This window comes from Pelobates fuscus, chromosome 11 (genome assembly GCF_036172605.1).
Source record: "Pelobates fuscus isolate aPelFus1 chromosome 11, aPelFus1.pri, whole genome shotgun sequence".
NCBI classification, from domain to species: Eukaryota; Metazoa; Chordata; class Amphibia; order Anura; family Pelobatidae; genus Pelobates; species Pelobates fuscus.
The window spans coordinates 72,338,636-72,357,551 of record NC_086327.1 but is presented as its reverse complement, the minus strand read 5'-3'; the positions used below and the strand labels follow the sequence as shown (position 1 = coordinate 72,357,551).

At 41.1% G+C, this 18,916-nt stretch overlaps 1 protein-coding gene across 1 annotated transcript in view; it reads left to right on the top strand.

Annotated features, from left to right (window-relative positions):
- The window catches only part of LIG1 (DNA ligase 1), a 381,450-nt gene that overhangs the window by 52,384 nt on the left and 310,150 nt on the right, over positions 1–18,916 (top strand). Inside the window, exons 4-5 of the mRNA XM_063435935.1 lie at positions 17,205–17,340; positions 17,429–17,566. Of these exons, the coding sequence (XP_063292005.1) occupies positions 17,205–17,340; positions 17,429–17,566 (274 nt within the window). The remainder of the gene's footprint in view (positions 1–17,204; positions 17,341–17,428; positions 17,567–18,916) is intronic.

Below are 18,916 nucleotides of genomic sequence, written 5' to 3'. Positions count from 1 at the left end.
ACGGTTTGCATCTCTGAACCCCGCAGACAAGCCCGATATCATAGATGCTCTGTCAGTACCATGGAAGTTCAACCTTGCATATGTTTTCCCTCCGGTAGTTCTTATTCCCAAAGTGCTTCAAAAGATCAGGTTGGAAAAAGTAAGAATTGTCATAATCCTTCCCTGGTGGCCAAGAAGAAGCTGGTTTTCGGTTCTTCTAAATATTCCAGGGGCCACTTTTTGGAAGCTTCCACTCTCAGAAGAAATTCTAGATCCCTCCATGGTTCCTCTTCCAACCCTTCAGAGATTCCAGTTGACGGCTTGGTGTCTGAACTCCAGATTTTAAAGAGTAAAGGCCTAGATCCTGAGGTCATAACAATTTTATTGGCTACTAACAAAGAGTCTACATCGAAGGTTTACTCCAAGATTTGGAAGAATTTTTGTCAATGGTGTTATAGGTTTAAAGAGGACCCTATTTCTGCCTCCATCCAAAAGATTCTCAAATTCCTTCAGATGGGATTCGCAAAGGGTTTGAAGCCAGCATCTTTAAAATTACAAGTTTCAGCGATCAGTTTCTTTTCTTTCAGGTGTTTAGCCTCAAACATCCTGATATCTAGATTCTTCAGGGCTCTAGGCCGTTTAGTTCCCAACATTAGGGAAACCTGTCCGCCCTGGGATCTAAATTTGGTTTTATCCGCCCTTTGAACCTCTAGCAGAGGCATCTCTGAAGATTTTATCTTTAAAAACCGTTTTTTTGGTGGCAATCACATCGGCCAAGAGGATGGAAGAAATCGAAGCTCTACGGGCGAATTTTCAGTTTTTGGTCTTTCATCAGGACAAAGTGGTTTTAAAGCTCGACCCTTCGTTTACTCCTAAGGTTTTGAATTCTTCTACCATCAACCAAGAAGTGGTATTGCCTACTTTCTGCCAAAATCCTTCTAATGCCTTGGAAAGAAAGTTTCACTGCCTAGACGTGAAGAGATGTCTTATGCAATATCTTGAATCTACGGAATCTTTTAGAAAGGATAACAGCCTTTCAGTCTTGATCAAGGGCACAAGGGAAGGGATGAAAGCTTCTAAGAGTTCTCTGGCTAGATGGCTGAAGGATTGTATTCTTTTGGCTTATTCCTCAAGCAACGCAGAAATTTCAGGCCCCGTGAAGGCCCATTCAACAAGGGCTATATCTACGTCTTTGGCTCTGCGTGCAGCAGCTACTCCTTCTCAGATTTGTTCAGCGGCTACTTGGTCTTTTCTGCATACGTTCTTGAAGTATTACAGGTTAGACATACTGGCCTCAGAAGATGCAGCTTTTGGGCGAAAGGTGCTACAAGCAGTGGTGAAATAAATCCCGCCCTTTGGAATTGCTTTGTCATATCCCATTGGTAAAGCACTGCCTCTAATCTGAAGGGAAAAACATAAATTTTTACTTATCGTAATTTTTTTTCCTTAAGATTAGAGGCAGTGCTATAGTTCTCTCCCCCCCCCCCCCCCCCCCCTTTTCTAATAAACTCGGAATTGTGCATATATCGGCTTGTGTATTTTCTGGGGTTATGTGAGGTGAGATGTTATTTAAAGGAATGTAGTTAATGAAGGGGAGGGTCTTAAAAAAGTTGGAGAATTGCCTGCCTATTTTTTCCTCCAGATTAGCAATCCCATTGGTAAAGCACTGCCTCTAATCTTCAGGAAAAAGAAATTTATGTTAAGTAAAAATGTATGTTTTTGATTCTATAGGAATAGCATTGTATTTGCTAAAACAGGCACGGGGGCGAGGCAAAATGCTGTTTTGGCCAATCAGGACCTCCTCATAGAGATGCATTGAATCTATGCATCTCTATGAGGAAAATCTAGCCTCTCTATGCAGAGCGTGGAGACGCTGAAAGTCAGAGCCTTTTTCGGCAGCACTGACCGAGGAAGCACCTCCAGTGACCATCTAAGGAGTGGCCACTTGGAGGTGTCCCTAGAGGATATGTAAACACTGCTTTTTCATAAAAAAAGCATGAAGGGAACTATTATACTCACCAGAACTACATTAAGCTGTAGTTGTTCTGGTGACTATAGTGTCCCTTTAAGCACAATTGCCACAGGACAGCATAGTACACCATCATGGCAATATGAGATTAAGCTGGACTGATTATGCACATCATATTATTGACAATATTATGAATTTCTTTTTGAGAGTTTATTAAAGCCTTTTTTTGTCATGTAACAAATTGTATATAATATGTATTGGTGCAATAAATGATAAAAAGGCTAATTACAATTACACACACAGCACAATACTAGAATTCATTGTGTTTTTAGTACAAAACAGATTCTGAAGCTCTGTCCTTAAGGGGTTAACGACTGAGAAATTTGATGAGGGAATATTGCTTTTTGACTTTTGTGACAAACCTTGGAACACAGTTTCCATTGTGTAGAAAACAAATTCTTTGTTTGCATATTTCCATGCTTAGTAAATTTTCTGCAACAAATTCCTTTCTCAATTGCTGTCCGAGCATGGCGTGATGTGATACTATTTTGGAACAAGGGACTTATTTAGACACATGAATATTTATATTTAGTTATGTCATATGTTCAACCTATCCACAAATATCCTAACAGAATACATAGCATATTCTACAGAAGGAATTGTATAGGTAAGCAAATGTTTGAAATTAATACAAGCAGAAAAATTAAAAAATGATTTTGTAGAAAAAGGATACAAAGATGATAAATTAAGTTATTGACAAATCGTCCGGTGTGGTATATCCCTCCCTTCTCCCTTATGCAGTTTATTAATTCTAGTTTTTTCTTCCGACCATTGTTATTAGATGCGTTTTTTGTACGAAGATACTACATGAAGAGATTTTTTTTTTTTTATATATATAATGCAACTTTCTTGTCTCCTACGGTGGAATCTAACATCTGGAGATATATATATATATATATATATATATATATGTGTATGTATGTATGTATGTATGTATGTATGTATGTATGTATGGAGAGAGATCTATAGATAGATCTCTATATATAGATATATATAAAAATATAGATAAAAAAAAAAATCACAAAGGGGCACAAAGCCGTATAAATGTAGAATAGTATAAAAGAGCAAGTCGGTTGTGGTGTGCCGGAACAGACGATGAGGTAGGCCTGTAAATAAAAGAGGGCCCACCAAGGAGTAAAAGGAAAAGAAAGAGAAAGATGGTAATGTTGAGTAGTGGGAGTGGAGGGAGGGTCATGCAAATCATTAGACCTCGGACGGTAAGGAGTAAGGTAAGGGGTTCCCTTAAATAGGTAAGTAACATACAAGCCCCTCCCACAATTACAGGCCAATCGGCCTTAATACTTGTGTTAGGGGCACAAAGGCCGTATAAGGAGTAAGGCTAAGTATAAGCGTAGAATAGTATAAAAGAGCAAGTCAGTTGTGGTGTGCCATAATTGATGATGCGATAGGTCTGTAAATAAGAGGGCAAAGGATGGTCAATCAAAAGTTTACAACCCTTTCCAGACATTTCCTTAACCCCTTAAGGAGACATGACATGTGTGACATGTCACGATTCCCTTTTATTCCAGAAGTTTGGTCCTTAAGGGGTTAAAGACATTACGCATCTCTTGGACTGGTTTAGGAATGTAACGTGTATAGGCAGAAGATTTCCAACGCCCCAGTGTTTTAATTATGTGCACTGGTATTTTGACCCTGGATGCTGTGTAGGCCGCACCTATCCTGAAGGAAGTACCAGAATAGTTAGAGGAGTTAAGGCCTAGCTGGGTTATCAAGGACCTGACACATTGCATAAATTTAGAGGTCGTAAGGATTGAGCCGTGTAGAGAGAACAATGGCTGTGAAGGTTTTAAGTTGGAGTTCTGTAGATTGGAGTCTAGAACCGCTACCGGCACCATTTATTGAGGGTAGGGTAGTACGCTATTTCTACAGGTAGGGCATGTTGACTTTTTTAATCTTTGGTAGAGCCAGTATGTAATGGTCCATGTGTTTGTGTATGTGAGATCATCTAAGGCAATGTTGGGTATGTGTTGTGGTAGTAAATTCTCATGGTCTGAGAAAGCCATAGAAAGCTACATACATAGCTGTTTTAATTACTTAGTTTGTGCGGTGATTGAAAGGTCTTGAATCTAAAAGTCAGATAAAGATTGGAAAAGGTGATTGTCAATTAGTAAGCTTTGTGGAGTATGTGGGGGAACGGATTTCTGAATGCCTCTGAGTGTTTTTGATCTGGTAGGATGACCTGAAGCTATGGTTGATGGGCCACAGGGTTAGCATATGATGTTGAATGCCTGTTCGATATAATTTTATGGTGTTGTGGGATAATTTAAGTCTGAGGTGGCAAAAAGAGGCAAAACCTAGTAGTGTTGTCATGACGAAAGGATGAAACATTTTGTGTTCCAAAAGAAATCTTTTAAATAACACAAAAGCTCTATTATATGTTCTGTGAGTGTTGGCCGAGAGTGCCAGTTGTGATAATTCCTGGCTATGTTGCAAAAGTATATCTAATCCATGATTAGATTCTGAAAGGAGGGGGCGGCTGTGGCTGCTTGAGCGGCTGTGGGTAGAGCTTGGTGAAATGCCTGGAATTTAAACCAAAATAAATTGTGAGCTGCAAACACCTGGTACATGAAAACACAAGAAAACTGGTGACATGCCACTAACCAGGTTAGTTTCTTGTGAAATCTCATGATTGTTAATAATCTGGCATGTGGCCTGGTTGTCTGAGTAGCAACGAACCGACAAACCAGACCATAAATGACCCCAAACCACAGCAGCTGCCACAATGGGGTAAATCTCAAAAATTGTTGAGGTAATGGAAAAACCTTTCAAATTCTGGATTTCTGCAATCCAGCTACCCTAAAGCAATTAGTTCCTGTAGATTGCTGCAAAACCTGTGATAGATGCCGCGACTGACCAAATGCTTGGTGAATTCTCAGACAACCCTTGGAGGAACATGCTTTTACCATTCCATGTGGTTAAGAAATTCTGCCTCATAAGTAGGTCTGCCATGGCTTGGTCATCCAGGGTCGGTCTATGTTCGTCATTATAAAAGTGTGGGAAGAGACAGAGCAATCTGGAGATAAGAGCGTGGCCTTGTGGAATGATGCGCATAGCAAAATTTAAGGAACCTAATAGGGATTGTAACTCTTTATGATTGCATGAACCTAGAAGGAGATAGTGATTGATGCGAGTGTGTTCCCTATCTTGTCCTGTGGTAAGCTTGCCTGCATGGAAATATAATCTAGTTGGATGCCTAGGAAGTTGATGATAGTGTCTGGGCCTTCTGTTGGAATGCTGGAATCCCTAAGTAGTCTAAAAGGCTAATGGCTTCCCTGAGGCTTCTTGGGGGAAAGGTGTTTTCTTCGACCATAAAAAAAGTCATCTAAATAATGGATGACTGTGGGGCATCTGGATATGTTTAGTAACAACCAGCATAGAGTCTCTGCAAACATGTCAAAAGATTTTAGGGCTACTTTTTGACCCAAAAGTTAAGCGTGAAAAAAAAAAAGTAGCTGCCTTCCCATTTAATGCCATGTAGGTGCCAACGTATGGGATGGATTGGTAGTTTAAAAGTGTTAACTATATCAGTCTTGCTTAACCAAGCTCCTACCCCTGCTTTTATAGCTGTAATGGCATGGTCAATGGTGGTATACTGCAGGGAAAACTCCTCAGAGGAATTAGTGAGTTGAGATTCGGAATTTCAGAGGTGTGGGGTGCCAAGTCAATGATCAGTCTTTGTTTAAGGGAGGTTTTCCCTGTGACAACACCCATGGGGTTTGTTCTCCATGCAGTAAATGGTGGGATTAGAAAGGCCCTAATCACAAACCCTCAGCAAGTTCTTGTGCTATGAGAGTGTTCACAGCCGTGGGATTCTGCTGTGCTGACTGCAAATTTTGGCACTCTAGATTCCCTGAAGGCATGTGTATAATACCTAGAGTATATACAACCAACAGCAGATTGGGGATACGGCTGAATAAATCTAAAACAGAGGGAAATAAACAAAAATAGTGCAATACAGTAAACACACAAGATATCATGCGCCACATGATATGCACTCACAGAATGTTGACAGACACAGCGCTCATAGGGTGCCTCCCCTGAAGTAGCTGGGGGGCTAGTAATCCCACTCTCCACTCCAGTCACCGGTTGATAAAATAGGACTCCAGGAAGGCGAAGGTATAAAGGATTATTTATCTATAAAATTGTGAAACAATCACCATAAACGTTAATATAAACGTAAAGATAAAAGAAACGGTCCAACGCGTTTCGTTCCTGATGGGAACTTCCTCAGGGTCCACAATAATGCAAGAGAAAAAATTGCAATTACAATCCATAATAACAAATCCTAATATCCCCACCCCAAGAGTTCCTTTAAATAGGGATAGTCCCTAAAAGTCATTGGTGGATAAGTGGGCGTCCTTCACCATACCGGAGTTCCATTGGTGGGCTGCTGCTGCCTCCATGTGTGGGTCTTGTATAGGTTGAAAAAAAAAAAACATCTCGGCAAAAATAATGGGGTTTAGTTACATTATATGATCAAACATTGCTTAAGCCTGCCTCAACGTCAATGTATACGATCTTTGGCAGGTCCTACTCTAACAGCCTAATGTCTGCTCTTATGAGATTAACCCACTTACTTGGGGGAAAAAAATCTATCTGGGACTCAATGCAGTACAAGGCTAAATAGGCCCTGGGATGAGGCACCTGTGACAGCAAGGGGTATGTGTATGTGAAACTAGGGGGCTGCACTCACCTGAAAATGCATAAATGGGGCGCTGCTGGGAGCCAATTCATACAATACACAAAATCCAGTGCACTCACTTATACACTAAACAGCAACATACATATATAGTTATAAAATATTTTGCCAGGATGGATACATTGAAATTTCTCTCATTTTCAAGTATGGGTCCACAAAACATTGCATTGTTACAATAGGATACAATATTACAAAAAATAAAATATACAAACAAAATGTATATATACATACACACATATAGATTTAAAGGATCACTATAGGATCAGGAACACAAACATGTATTCCTGACCCTATAGTGTTAAAACCACCATCTAGCCCCAATGGCCCCTCATGCCTCCATAAATATAGCAAAATCTTACTGTATTCAAGCCAGAAGCTGTAGATCTGCATGCTGTTTGCCTCAAAAAAACAAGATGTCTGCTGACATCATTAGAATTGGAAGCCTGATCCAGTCACAGTGCTTCCCCATAGGATTGGCTGAGACTGACAAAGAGGTTGATCAGCATCTCCTCATAGAGATGAATTGAATCAGTGAATCTCTATGAGGAAAGTTCAGTGTCTGCGTGCAGAGGGAGGAGACACTGAATGTTTGGATGCATTTTAGGTAGCCATGTCCCAGGAAGGATCTCTAACAGCCATCTGAGGAGTGGCCAGTGAGGTTATCACTAGGCTGTAATGTAAACACTGCATTTTCTCTGAAAAGACAGTATTGACAGCAAAAAGCCTGAAGGTAATGATTCTACATACCAGAACAAATTCAATAAGCTGTAGTTGTTCTGGTGACTATATGTCCCTTTAACATATAACAGGGGATAAATATATTCAACCTTGACAGGTACATTCTATGTTGAGGTATATTGCCATAGCTCTCTTAAAAGATTTTTAGATTGAATGAATATTTGACTGTGTTCCTGAGGTCATTCCATAATCGCGGTGCTTTGTTGGAAAATGAGGATAGAGCCACTTTATTTTGATATTGTGGTATGCTAAATATCGTGCTAGTACTGGATCAGAGAACAAAAGAACTTTATTAGCAACTGTAAAAAGTACTAGGACAAATTAAACAGTGTAGCCTGATAGGAGGGGGAACAGCCCATAGTGAGATGCTCAATAATAGTCAATAATAAAGCATACCACACTAGTTCTAAACGGGTATGGATTGGCGGTACGAGAACTAACTGAAGAGGTAGCAATCTCCCCCTTTATGTGTTTAAGCCCTCATGGAAGTAAATACAGCACTGGTTACGACAAAGCCTAGTGTGATCTTCCAGAAGAAAAACTAAGGGAATATACAGAGAGATAAGTAATAGGGATATAACCAATTAAATCCACCTCTCTAGGGTTACCAGATGTCTGTGGCAAGGGTATGCCAAGTCTCTAGACCTTCAGTCTCATTAAACACCTTCATGGATATTCTATGCTGTCTTAAATACCGATGGATATGCGCAATAGCTAATGATTGGTAATTAAGCATGCCACATTAACTCCACAGGATACAAATGTAACGATATGAGAACTAACAGAAAAAGTAGCAATCTCTACCTTTGTGTTCCTGAGGACGATGTATTCTCACGACGAAACACGCATTGTTTTTTTTTTCACGCGTCTCCCCTCTGTATTTAGACAGCTATTTGAGAACTTAAGGGATTTCCTCCCCCCCCAAACTGAATTAAAGCATAGAATATCCATGAAGGTGTTTACATGAGACTGAAGGTCTAGAGACTAGGGATACACTTGCCACAGACCTCTGGTAACCCTAGAGAGGTGGATTTAATTGGTTATATCCCTATTACTTATCTCTCTGTATATTCCCTTAATTTTATATATTTTTCCTGTGTGATTTTTTTCTCACCATTTAGCATGTCTCTCACTATTCATTTTACATTTTAGTTTTTGCTTCTGGAAGTTCACACTAGGCTGTATATACTTCCATGAGGGCTTAAACACATAAAGGGGGGAGATTGCTACCTCTTCAGTTAGTTCTCGTACTGCCGATCCATACCTGTTTTGGAACTAGTGTGGTATGCTTTATTATTGACTATCTATTATTGAGCATCTCACTCAGGGCTGTTCCCCCTCCTATCAGGCTACACGGTTTGATTTGTCCTAGTACTTTAACCCCTTAACGCCGTTACGGAGTTCTATGCCGTCCCCATTTAAATAAGCTTTAAAGCCGTTGCGTCGGCATAGAACGCCGTAACGGAATTCAGCCCCAGGTGCCAGGATTTACTCACCTCCGCCGCAATCCTCTTCTGGAGGGCTGCCTGACAGCCCAGGCAGCCCTCCCCAGCAAATGAGGCCCCCAGGGGCCATGTGATCGCTCTAAAAGAGCGATCACATTGCCCCCTATAGCTGGCTGTGGATCTGCCAGCAGGGGGACTTTTGGAGTGTCAGACAGTCCCCCTGCTGGTGGTTAGTGTTAAAAAAAAATTAAACATGTTTAAAATTAATGAAATGTATTTATATATGTATATAACGTCATACATAGTGTATTTTAATATTAATATAAGTACATATACGTATTAAAATACACTTAGAATTAAGTTACATATATGATATATATATTATATATATTTATTTTATATTTGTATATACACGTATAATTACAATAATAAATAAATAAAATAAAAACTATTACATTTAAAAAAAAATTATATAAACATATGTAATTTCATTCTAACTGTATTTTGTTATTAATATATATATTGGTAACAAAATACACTTAGAATGACATTCTATATCCATATATAAAATACAAATAACCGTGAATAAATATATATATATATATATATATATATACACACACACACACACAGATAAATATATATAATTACATAAATAACTACATACGTGTACACGTAGACTTTTTAAATACATATGTATATATATTAAAATTCTACATGTATGTTTAAGTAATATTTTAACATAATTATTTGATTTAATTAGTTAAAATTTGATTAACATACCTTACAACCCAGGCAAAAAGTGCAGAGAATTGAGGATTATGTTAGCTTTAGTGTACTAATAATCTTAATTTTAGTAATGACAGGAGGCAAATATTTGCATATCTTTCTTTTTTTTAAATTCTTTATTTTTCTGTGCAAATGATTAACAGATACGTGTAAAGTGCCACAACAGCACACATACGCTTTACATCAAATACATTATCATGGCATATGGAAGTTGCACATTTTTTCATTTTTATAACCGGCATGGCCGACTAGTATACGTCATGAGGAATAGAAACATAAATGGTTTATATATTACGCTTAGTTGACTGACAGCATATTTAAAGGTTGTGAGAGTCGGCACAGTATACAAGCTTAGGTTAGACCAGAGGGTTAAGTAACACTAGCAAGAGCATTTATATGATTAGACAATCTCTCTAAGTTGGTTGGTAAGCATATTCTAGATTGAGGAGACATAAACAGATTAGTTAAAGAGTAGCTAGTATACCACTGGGGACTTGACATGGAATATGGGGAGGCAGGGGTTGATGCTAAGGGCTCATATACGATTTAGCTAGTTTGGAGCACCCCTCCACCCCCTCCCTCTACCGGCTTGGCTCAGCGTGATGGGGAAAGGCATCCAAGCCAAATGATAAACCCAGCCAGCTCTGCTCTGCCGGTCGCAGCACATGCTCTTATCTGAGCCAGCTCTCGCTGGAGTCGGCATCAGAGTCCGTGAATGTGTCCTCTCGGGTGTCAGACGACTGCAATGAACACTACGTCGAATAGTAGGCCTTGTGCTTTTGGGCCGAATTCTTGTCGTTCCTAAGTCCAATAGTGTGTTGTCGATGCGGACCAGTACAGATTTGCGCATAGTGCGTCATTTGCGTGGCCTAGGTGGCATATCGAGCATTGAGCCCGTTCTCTGGAGGTGGTAGGGTGAGTTGTGTACCTTGGTTGAGTGCCAGATCCGCGAAATAGAGCATCTTGAAATCAGGCCTGGTAAATCAAGTACTTTATCGCGTGTCGACCTCAGGCCTTACTCCCTACCATTGAGGGGTTTCGTCCCGAGCACGCAATGAAGACTACCACAGTGTTGTTGAGCTCAGGCGCAACTGCCACTTTGTCTGGTAGCAGTGGTCTGGGGTAATCGGTCTTGAGGCGTGCGCATACTTCCATCCCCAGAGGGTTGCGCAGCCAATAGTGTTCGTCCAGGAACGATAAACCGGCTACTCCGGTTTAGTGCCACTACTGCTATCTCTGTCTCAGCCGCCGTCACAGAGTAAGGTTTCCCTAACGTCCTTTGAGGAAGTGTGGGGTAGGTCTTGCCGTTCCACTTCCTCAGACGGTGAGCTGTCTTCGTGTCGCTCATCTACCATGTCCAAAGTACGTGGTGGGCAATAGTCTTCTTTGTCGGAAGATTGTGGCGGACGGGGTTTGGATTCCCGGTGCTCCGCCTATTTGGTCTGTCCGATGGGCGTCTTGCCCTTGACCTTAGTGGCAGGGGGGCTGGAGCCCTTCCCTTGCCATATTGACTTGAAGGCTTGTGGGCCTGAGGTCTCCATCAAGCGGTGTGGGGCAGAATTCATAACAGAACCTTCTGCACTGAGGCCGCTACTGCGGCGTTTATCATTGCCTAGAATTCTTGGGAAGGTTGAGAGTGTCCACCATGACTCGTTCCCATCCTGTTGGGAGATAGTGGTAGTCAGTGGGAGTAGTGTGTGAGGGTCAGCACGTAGGGGTGCTAGACTCCTGGTAGAACTGGGGATCACCCAGGTAAAACGGTTTGAATTGCCTGCTTTAGTTTGTCTGAGAGTATGAATACTCGTGCCAAGTGTAGAGGGGTCACCTCTATTAGTTTAACCTGGCTACTGAGAGCCGCGGTGCCGGCGTGACTGACTGGTAGTGGTGTTGGTCTTGCTAGCCGGGTTCACCACAAATGTATGCAAGAGCTGTATGCACGGTTTTTAACTATACAGGCTTATTATATAGACGCGTGGGGCCTGTCTCCATAAGGTCTGCAGCCGCAGGACCCATGTCTATTCGGCTGGGTTCATCCCAGGTAGTGTGCCATGGTAACCCAGAGGGCACCCATATTATAATTATTGGCACCTTACAAGCATTGCATGCATATCTGGGGGTCACCCCAGGTGGTGTGCCATGAAAAATTACCCAGAGGACACCCACGTTCAATATGTACACTAGGCATATATGTATCTCTGTGAAGGGTACACCGCAATACATTCAGTTTCCTTAGTGATCCTGCCGTCAAATCGTATCCGGCATGGTACTGTTGCTTTAATGAAAAACTGACAGGCAGTGTTTAAACATCCATATATGTCTGTAGTAATCAGTGGTAAAGTTGAGGCGTAGGCCTCCGTGCATATGATCGGGGTTCACCCCGGGTGGCGTGCTCTGGTAACCCAGAGGACACCCACATCAAAGGTAATGGTCTGTCAGTGACCTTGCATGCATATCTGGGGGGTCACCCCAGGTGGTGTGTCATGAAAAAATACCCAGAGGACACCCACATAAATGTGCACCGTCAGGTACAGTAATATAATATGACCCTCTGTAGGGTAAAATATTTTTAATATAATATGCCCTTTGTAGGGTACAGTAACACAATATGCCCTTTGTAGGGTACAGTGATACAGTTGATCTTGTTATAGGTACAGTATATGTTTTGTATAACAACTGTGATATTGTATGGCTTCACAATAATACATAGATTGTGTGCATGCTCAACATACAATCATCCAGTGTAAGGCACCATGAGAGATATCTATGTGAATAAAAAATAATAATTGTATCAATAAATGAATGTGCCCAGAGAGGGGGACCCCTGAAGGGGTTAATCCAGATGCAGGGCGCAGTGATCCGGTGATTCCCGATCCGCCGTGCGAGCAGGGAAGGCGGCCGTCGTGGGTCTCGCGAGCCGCGAGATCCAAGATGGCCGCCGGCCGCGTGTGGCAGAGATCACTCGCTCGCGACCGCGAGTGAGAAAAAACGTGGCGAAAAGAGACGCAATAACCGCCCCGGCCACCCTCCACCTGTCCCCACACAGTCCCCTGAGTGTCAGCAGGGCAGGTCCGCGCGGCGAGCGCGGCACGGACAGCCGTGACGCCCGCGGACCGCCAAACCAGAAACAGATATTAAGAGAGACAGATAACATATAGTGATTGTAGGAGATACACTGAATGTGGGGAGATGGGGAGACAGGTATAGATAGCCAGGTGCAGCAGAGGGATAAATTAGTTAGTAGAAAGTGAGAATAGAGTAAAATTATATGAATATACTAGAGAGGTAAAATTACTCTGACCTGTTGTAGGCTGGAGCAGCAAAGAAAGAGGAAGTGATGTCATAGACAGGGCCTTTTATGGGCATCATAACTTTTTTCTGATTGGTTGTTTTGTTTCTATGCTGCTGGAGTTTTCAGTAAAGAAAGATATATGCGCAAATATGAAGCCTCCTGTCATGTGGTAAAATTTGAATTGCAAGCACTATATTTAACCCTGTAACTTTCCAAGACACCATAAAACCTGTACATGGGGGGTACTCTTTTACTCGGGAGATTTTGCTGAACACAAATATTAATTTCAAAATGGTAACTTGCATTACAACAAAAATATATTTTTAGTAAAAGTTAAGTTTTTTGCATTTTTCACACACGAACGACACTTTTACTGACGATATTGTTGTAATACAAGTTGCCATTTTGAAACACTAATATTTGTGCTCAGCGAAGTCTCCTGAGTAAAATAGTACCCCCCATGTACAGGTTTTATGGTGTTTTGTTTTAAATATATTTTATTTTGAAGATAAGCCCAGTGCGGAGTTATAGCTTGTGGTTGCCTACGCAGAGGCAAATTAAACAGAGTGAATGTCCAACAATACAACATAGTTTTGTACATACTTTGCAGGATTATGCTTGTCTAGCGTGTTAGAATGCTTGTGTCAAATAGTGACAGAGCGTAATTACGTGGCCGGCGAGGCTTGAAATGGTGCGGTGTGCTAATATATCAGATGTCATACAAATAATTTTAATGCATACAGTAAACAGTGCATATTCGCTTTCGCTAGGCTCAAGCAGTAGTTATAGCTGGTCTATCATAGTTCAGGCCTATACTATTTGTAATTATGACGTTGTTATTAGAGGCAATCGTTAAGCATATAAGCATAGGTATTCAAAGTTAGCCTACGCAGAGGCTTAGTACGTTAGTGTATGACCTCATTTTAGCTGTTTAATTTGGCTTGTGTGTGCTGGTGTGAGGATTGGGGAGGTTGATGGTATGGGTTGGTGGGGTATGCGTGGGGGTCAGTCCGTCTGTTGTGGTAAGCTGGGCAGAGTCATGGCCTGTGTATAGCTAGTATGCAAGCAGGGATCGTCGTCTTGCAAAAGCTGGCGCGGGCATGTGGTTCCCTACGTGGGTGTTCCTGCCCCAACTGAAATCGCAGTGTCGAAATTTAAACGGGAGCCCCCGGACGTGAGGCCTGGGTTTTCATGTGTCGTTCATGCGTAATATATAATGTTGCATTATAGATGCACCGGTCGGTTCATGGAGCAGTTAGCACGTTGTGTGATCCATGTTGCCTCCAGTCCGTAATTGGGTTGTATGTGTTGGCATGTACCAGGGTGTGGGTGGGGATGGGGGGAGTGGGTGGGGGGCGACCCGCCTAGGGGCCGCCCCAGGTGCAGACGCCCGGTTGTCTTGCGGTGGCGTGTCCTAGATTCAGGGTGAGTTCAGGCATTGTAGGAAATCATGTGTAGCGATGTGTCGTATCCAGTAGAACCGGTTTCATGGTGTTTTGGAAAGTTAAAGAGTCAAATATAAGGCTTGCATTTCATTTTTTTCACATTGAAATTTGCCAGATTGGTTATGTTGCCTTTTGAGACAGTATGGTAGCCCAGGAATATGAATTACCCCCATGATGGCATACCATTTGCAAAAGTAGACAACCAAAGATATTGCAAACAGGGTATGTCCAGTCATTTTTAGTAGCCACTTAGTCACAAACACTGGCCAAATATTAGTTTTTTGCTTTTTTCACACAAAAACAAATATGAACGCTAACTTTGGCCAGTGTTTGTGACTAAGTGGCTACTACAAAAGACTGGACATACCCCACTTGCAATACCTTGGGTAGTCTACTTTTGCAAATGGTATGCCATCATGGGGGTAAATCTCATTCCTGGGTTACCACACGGTCTCAAAGGTAACATTACTAATCTGGCAAATGTGAAAAAAATGAAAAATGTGCTATATTTGACCCTTTTAACTTTCTAAAACACCGTAAAAACTGTTAATGGGTGCTACTGTTGTACTTGTGAGACTTTGCTGAATCCAAATATGTGCTTTTTTTTTTTGCAGTAAAAGCCAACAGTATTATTACATTTAAAGCTAAAATGTGAGGCGGAACTACAATTTAAAAAAAAAAAAAAAAATTTCTTAGTTTTTTTTTTATTTTAGTCATAATAAATTTTCATATATAAATATTTGATATGAAATAAAAGCCCTGTTTCTCTTGAACAAAATGATATATAATAAGTGTGGGTGAAAATAATATGAAAGAGGTGAATTACGGTTGAACAGACATATAGCGCAAATTCCAGTTCTTGTTTACATTTTGTTTTGATCAGAACTTGTACTATTGACTCCGTCCTGAAGGGGTAAAGAGTTCCTAATAAAGTTCTTTTGTTATTTATTATTTTCTCCTTTAGGATCTTAGTGGAGTGGATTGGAAATTTAACCTTGTGGTCACTTTCTCTTCAAGTGACACCTTTGGTTCTCTACTATTTATTGTATTCCCTAGGGCAGAGGTAGGCAACCTACGGCACTAGTGCCATGCACGGCATTCGAGGTGTCTTTGCACGGCACTCAAGGCTGCTAGAGCCAAACAGGCTCTGGCCTATCAGGAGTCCCAGTAAAACTTCAAATATCTGCTAATACGAAAAGATGGTGAAGGACAATCCTCAATTTAAGCATTGCAGCACATAGAGGAAATGATCTCGGATCACTTCCTCCAAGCACTTGTGAATGGGAATCCACAACGTAGTAAAGCAGCCTGCAGCTGCTGTTGCAGCTCCTGTCTTTGACCTGTACCAGGCCAGCCTGGTCCCCACTGGAACCCAGGGAAGCCAACCATACTGCTAGATATACACAGATATTGTGGATCAAACCAAGTGTTTATCTGAGTATCTGCTCCTTTCCAAATTGTTAAAATAAATGCGTGCACGTTTTGAAGTAAATTACACTGAGACACAGGTATCAGGTTAATAAAAAACTTCGGAATGTTTACTCAGGGGGCGGCAAGCCCCTTATAAAGGCAAAAATACATCATATGCAAAAATGTAGATAACAGAGAGAATACATCTCTAATTGGTTAGGTGTTAAGTGTATTATCTAATGCACATCCTACAAAGCGTGATGTCACCATCATCCCGGGATTTTACTCCGGATGTAGGCGCCACCTTGTTACACGAGGTAGTTAGTCGGTGGGGGCGGGTGCTCTAGCAGCCATTTTGAGTAGATATTGAATACAGGTATACACAGTAAATAGACATTTTTACTATCACTAATTTACATTCATAACACAGAAATGAAGAATAACCCTCCCCTTATACAAATAATACGAACAGCCCACACACAAACATACACACAATCTGCACAAACGTAACCCGCTAACAATCCACATACATCCACACAAACCCCACATGCAGCCTTTTACATGCAATACCCCAAACAGCCCACACACACTACCAAACACACAATGTGACATATCCATCCACACACAATTCCACAAGCAGCCCTCATACACAGCCCACATTCATATGTATCATACACAATACCATAAACTACTAATGAACATATACAATATAATAGCTCATATATGCACAAATACAATGATGCAAAGCAACTGCAGTAAAAATAACACAAGCAGAATACGGCAGCATACACACCTAAATTTAAAAAAATAGGACCGGCATGCTACGGGACATCACAATCCTATATCGGCACAGTGCTGCTAAAAGGTTGCCTACCCCTGCCCTAGGGTTATCCCCTACTTTTCCAGTCTAGGTGACCTTTTTTTGTGAGTTAGGTACGGGACAAGGGTGTTACACTAAATACTTCACTCTCCCCTTCTTTTCTTTCAGTATCTATGTACAATAAAGCATGTAATAACAATGGCAGGAAGAAAAAAAAATATATATAGTGTGTGCGCATGCTCGGGATTGTGTATTGTGTGTGTGTGTGTGTGTGTGTGTGTGTGTGTATGTATATGTATATATATATATATATATATATATATATATATATATATATATATATATGCACACGCACACACACACACACACACACATCTCCAGCACCCACTCTCCCGGTCTTGTCTTTTACTGGATGCACTTATGCCAAAATATAAATATCAAGGAAGGTGCACTTACAGGACTTTGTAGATAAATCTTGAATTATTGTGCAATTATACACGGTCTCAATACCTTGCTTTTCATTTGAAACTACTGTTTTAGGAAGCTGCATCACCTAAACCACAAACGAACACTCCTGAAGCAATAATATCGCCATGCAGCAGCCCATCAATGGATAGCCCTTCGTGTTCAGATTCTACTGAAATCTCTCCGTCAAGCATCCCCAAACGTAAAACAGGTAAGACTTGACTGACTATTATGACACTCTTATGAAGATTGATGCAGTGAGAGTAACCTTTAACATTTTAAATTTAAATTTTATTTAGCTCGTAAGCAGTTGCCGAAGCGCAAAATGAAAACCTCATCAGATGATACCAATACCCAAGAGGATTTAGATATTCAGGGACCAGTTCTTACGCATCAGAGAAAAGATACTGATGACTCACAAGTTTTACCGTTATCAGGTAATTCTCACTAAAAACTTTTTTTCTCTGAAAATGAGAAGCCTACTCTTTCTTTGAGTTAGGAGTAGCATTTATACGGTGAAGCACCATCTTCTTTGTTCGTAGCTGAATTTTGATGGCTGGCATGGCATACTTTTTCAGTGTTTGCGAACTTGACATTTTGACTTTTGATGCATACTCTTGTAATATCCTTAAACGCATTTAGCTTTTTTGATTGTTCTCACTATCCAATGCAAAAACGTTAAAGAAGTATAATGTTTAGGAAAACATTGGTCCAGCAAGTACATCTGGCAAATTTCAATGTGAAAAAAGTAGAGTTGAGTCAAGTAGAATTGTTGCAAAGATGGTATAGGAATTTGGCCTAAGAGGAGTAGAGAGAAACAGTTATTTCAAGGAATTTACAGCTAGGAGTGGCAAGCATAGGGGAGGAGTGTCAGGGCACAAGAAACTGTTGTGGTAAACAATTTAGAATTTTGCCAATCAAATACTAACAGCCAGATTATTAATTAAAGGGACACTATAGTCACCAGAACAACTACTATATAGTCGTTCTGGTGAGTATAATGGCTCCCTTCAGGCATTTTTATGCAAACACTGCCCTTTCAGGGCAGTGTTTATGCAAACATTGCCTTGGGACATCTCCAAGTGCCACTCCTTAGATGGCCACAACTGGAGTGGCTTCCTGGCTCAGGGCTGCACAGTAAGCAATTCTGCCGTTCAGCGTCCCCATGCTCTGCATCTCTATAAGGAGGAGCTGGTTGGCCAAAACTGTTTGGCCCCGCCTCCTTGCCGATTTTAGCCAATTCAATGAAACCTTATTATAAGAAAACAATGAAAACATTATAAGACATTAGAAATTTAGTGGCAAAGTTGAAAGAAATCCAGTGCAGCATCTTCTGAATTTCAATCTTCACCTTAAAGCTGTAGCATTCAATGCGGCATTTCAGAATGCTTGTAAACAATAGGCACCAAGATACGTCCGCGTGGCAGAACACGAGCGATTTCCTCTGACCTAAACAGAAAACTGTCCCATAATATTTCCATTATTTTGCATTAGGCTAGGCCAAGATCATGAGATGTATCCACAGCTGGATTGGGGAGCTGAGTGTCATGGGAGTTGTGCTACTAGATTGCATTTCATGCATCTCAGGTCTAAACAAACAGCTTATTTTGCAAATGCAAGCCACAGATCTCTGAGGACGATCCTACTCGGGCTTTAGGACCTAAAACTCTGAAACCTTTAATTTAACTTGTGGACAGATGGTATTAATGTACATCTGCATTTAATAAATCCTAGGGGATGATAGGCAGCGTCTGGGGGTGACTTGCCAAGTAGGCATCCATCCACAC